A 1,991-nucleotide genomic window follows, 5' to 3' on the forward strand; every position below is an offset into this window, starting at 1 on the left:
TGTTGACTGTAAAGGATTGTCCTGAAAAGGTGAAAGGGACTTGCAGGGTTACTTCCTTGACGATAATGTGGTTGACAGCTAGCTCTACTTGGCACAGTTCAGAACGGATGGCTCAGCTAATCGGCAGGACTGTGCGCAACAGGACTGAGCCAAATGCACTGGCAGAGTGTTATTCCAGTTCCTCAGTGCTTCAAGTCCATGATGTGAAATCTGTTCTTTCACTAAAGAGTTTTGTAGACTGACTTTACAAAATGGACTTGATAACCATTTGACGTGTCAGGTTAGTAGTTGATGATGTCTCAGGTAAAACTGATTCATTTGTTCCAAGAGAATTAGTCTGAGGCAGATTAGCTTGGCTACAGCTCTTAATGCTAAAGCTATAGAGAGCATATGGGTGTTTGCTAACCACCTGTCTGCCTACTGAGGGGGCATCAGTTGGACAGTTGCAGGCATAGAAGCAGACTGGAATGGTTGGGCTGGATGTCTGTCTATATCCAGATGGTCTTACGGTTGCTACACCAAAAGATATAGAGAACTGGGAATCCGAGAGGGAAATGTTTGACCCAAACGTGCGCCTCTTTGTGGCTCTGTTCTCATACAACCCTGCGGTGATGTCACCAAACCCTGAAACAATGGAGGAGGAACTGCCTTTTGAACAAGGACAGATCATTAAAGTAACAATAGTTATTTATTTATTTACTTATTGTATCTTCTTATATCTTAATTCACAATTATTCAGAACCCCACAATAGTAAATCTGAACTTTTGCATCTTACATGAACCTGCTAAATGAAACACGTGATCTTCAGATCATTTCTGTCCTACTTAGCTCATGCTGTGATGGGAGCCTCAGAGATAGCGAGATGTGCTCTTTTGTAGGTATATGGAGATAAAGATGCTGACGGCTTCTATAGCGGGGAGACCGGTGGCCGCTTTGGTTTTGTATCGAGCAACATGGTTTCTGAGATTCCTGTGGAAGACGGAGAGTTTAAACTTCGTCTGTTCCAGCAGGGGTTTTTACCAGAGGAGACGCCTTCCATAGGCAAGTATTTACATTTTTCTCTTTCTTTTTTACTTGATAAAACTAGCTATATATTTAAGGGATTTAGGGATTGAGTCATGGCTGCTTTGTACTTTTAATTTTAATAGTTGGGGAGACCGGTGGCCGCTTTGGTTTTGTACCGAGCAACATGGTTTCTGAGATTCCTGTGGAAGACGGAGAGTTTAAACTTCATCTGTTCCAGCAGGGGTTTTTACCAGAGGAGACGCCTTCCATAGGCAAGTATTTACATTTTTCTCTTTCTTTTTTACTTGATAAAACCAGCCATATATTTAAGGGATTTAGGGATTGAGTCATGGCTGCTTTGTACTTTTAATTTTAGCACCCAGTGAAACTTCTAGTGTGTCGGATGGCGTGAAGGTTCACAGGATGGTGGCCATCTTTGATTATGACCCTTGGGAAAGTTCTCCAAACATGAATATTGAGGTGATTGCATTTTCCAATAAATATGAAAAAACACTCCGAATACCTTAGCAACCGCATAGCAACACCTTAGCAACCACCCCTGGTACCCTAGCAACCGCATAGTAACCCCCCCGAGTACCTTAGCAACCGCATAGCAACACTTTAGAAACCACCCTGGGTACCCTAGCAACCGCATAGTAACCCCCCCGAGTACCTTAGCAACCGCATAGCAACACTTTAGAAACCACCCTGGGTACCCTAGCAACCGCATAGTAACCCCCCCGAGTACCTTAGCAACCGCATAGCAACACTTTAGAAACCACCCTGGGTACCCTAGCAACCGCATAGTAACCCCCCCGAGTACCTTAGCAACCGCATAGCAACACTTTAGAAACCACCCTGGGTACCCTAGCAACCGCATAGTAACCCCCCCGAGTACCTTAGCAACCGCATAGCAACACTTTAGAAACCACCCTGGGTACCCTAGCAACCGCATAGTAACCCCCCCGAGTACCTTAGCAACCGC

The 1,991-nt window shown here is 44.7% G+C and overlaps 1 protein-coding gene across 1 annotated transcript; it reads left to right on the forward strand.

The window, feature by feature from the left end:
- Window positions 1–367: 367 nt before the first annotated feature.
- Window positions 368–1,534, forward strand: LOC107694022 (RIMS-binding protein 2-like). The gene is made up of 3 exons (XM_016493630.1): window positions 368–674; window positions 880–1,042; window positions 1,383–1,534. The coding sequence occupies exons 1-3, from the start codon at window positions 468–470 to the stop codon at window positions 1,532–1,534; spliced, it is 522 nt and encodes a 173-aa protein (XP_016349116.1). The 5' UTR covers window positions 368–467.
- The last annotated feature ends 457 nt before the right edge of the window (window positions 1,535–1,991 follow it).

This window comes from Sinocyclocheilus anshuiensis, unplaced genomic scaffold (genome assembly GCF_001515605.1).
Source record: "Sinocyclocheilus anshuiensis isolate Anshui unplaced genomic scaffold, SAMN03320099.WGS_v1.1 scaffold2360, whole genome shotgun sequence".
Classification (NCBI taxonomy): domain Eukaryota; kingdom Metazoa; phylum Chordata; class Actinopteri; order Cypriniformes; family Cyprinidae; genus Sinocyclocheilus; species Sinocyclocheilus anshuiensis.

What these genes read in the sequence shown, in the direction of transcription:
- LOC107694022 (XM_016493630.1), top strand. Translation starts at nt 468, where the DNA reads ATGGTTGGGCTGGATGTCTGTCTATATCCAGATGGTCTTACGGTTGCT. An exon ending in AACAAGGACAGATCATTAAA is followed by an intron (nt 675 to 879) that starts GTAACAATAGTT and finishes GCTCTTTTGTAG; the next exon opens with GTATATGGAGATAAAGATGC. An exon ending in AGAGGAGACGCCTTCCATAG is followed by an intron (nt 1,043 to 1,382) that starts GCAAGTATTTAC and finishes TTTTAATTTTAG; the next exon opens with CACCCAGTGAAACTTCTAGT.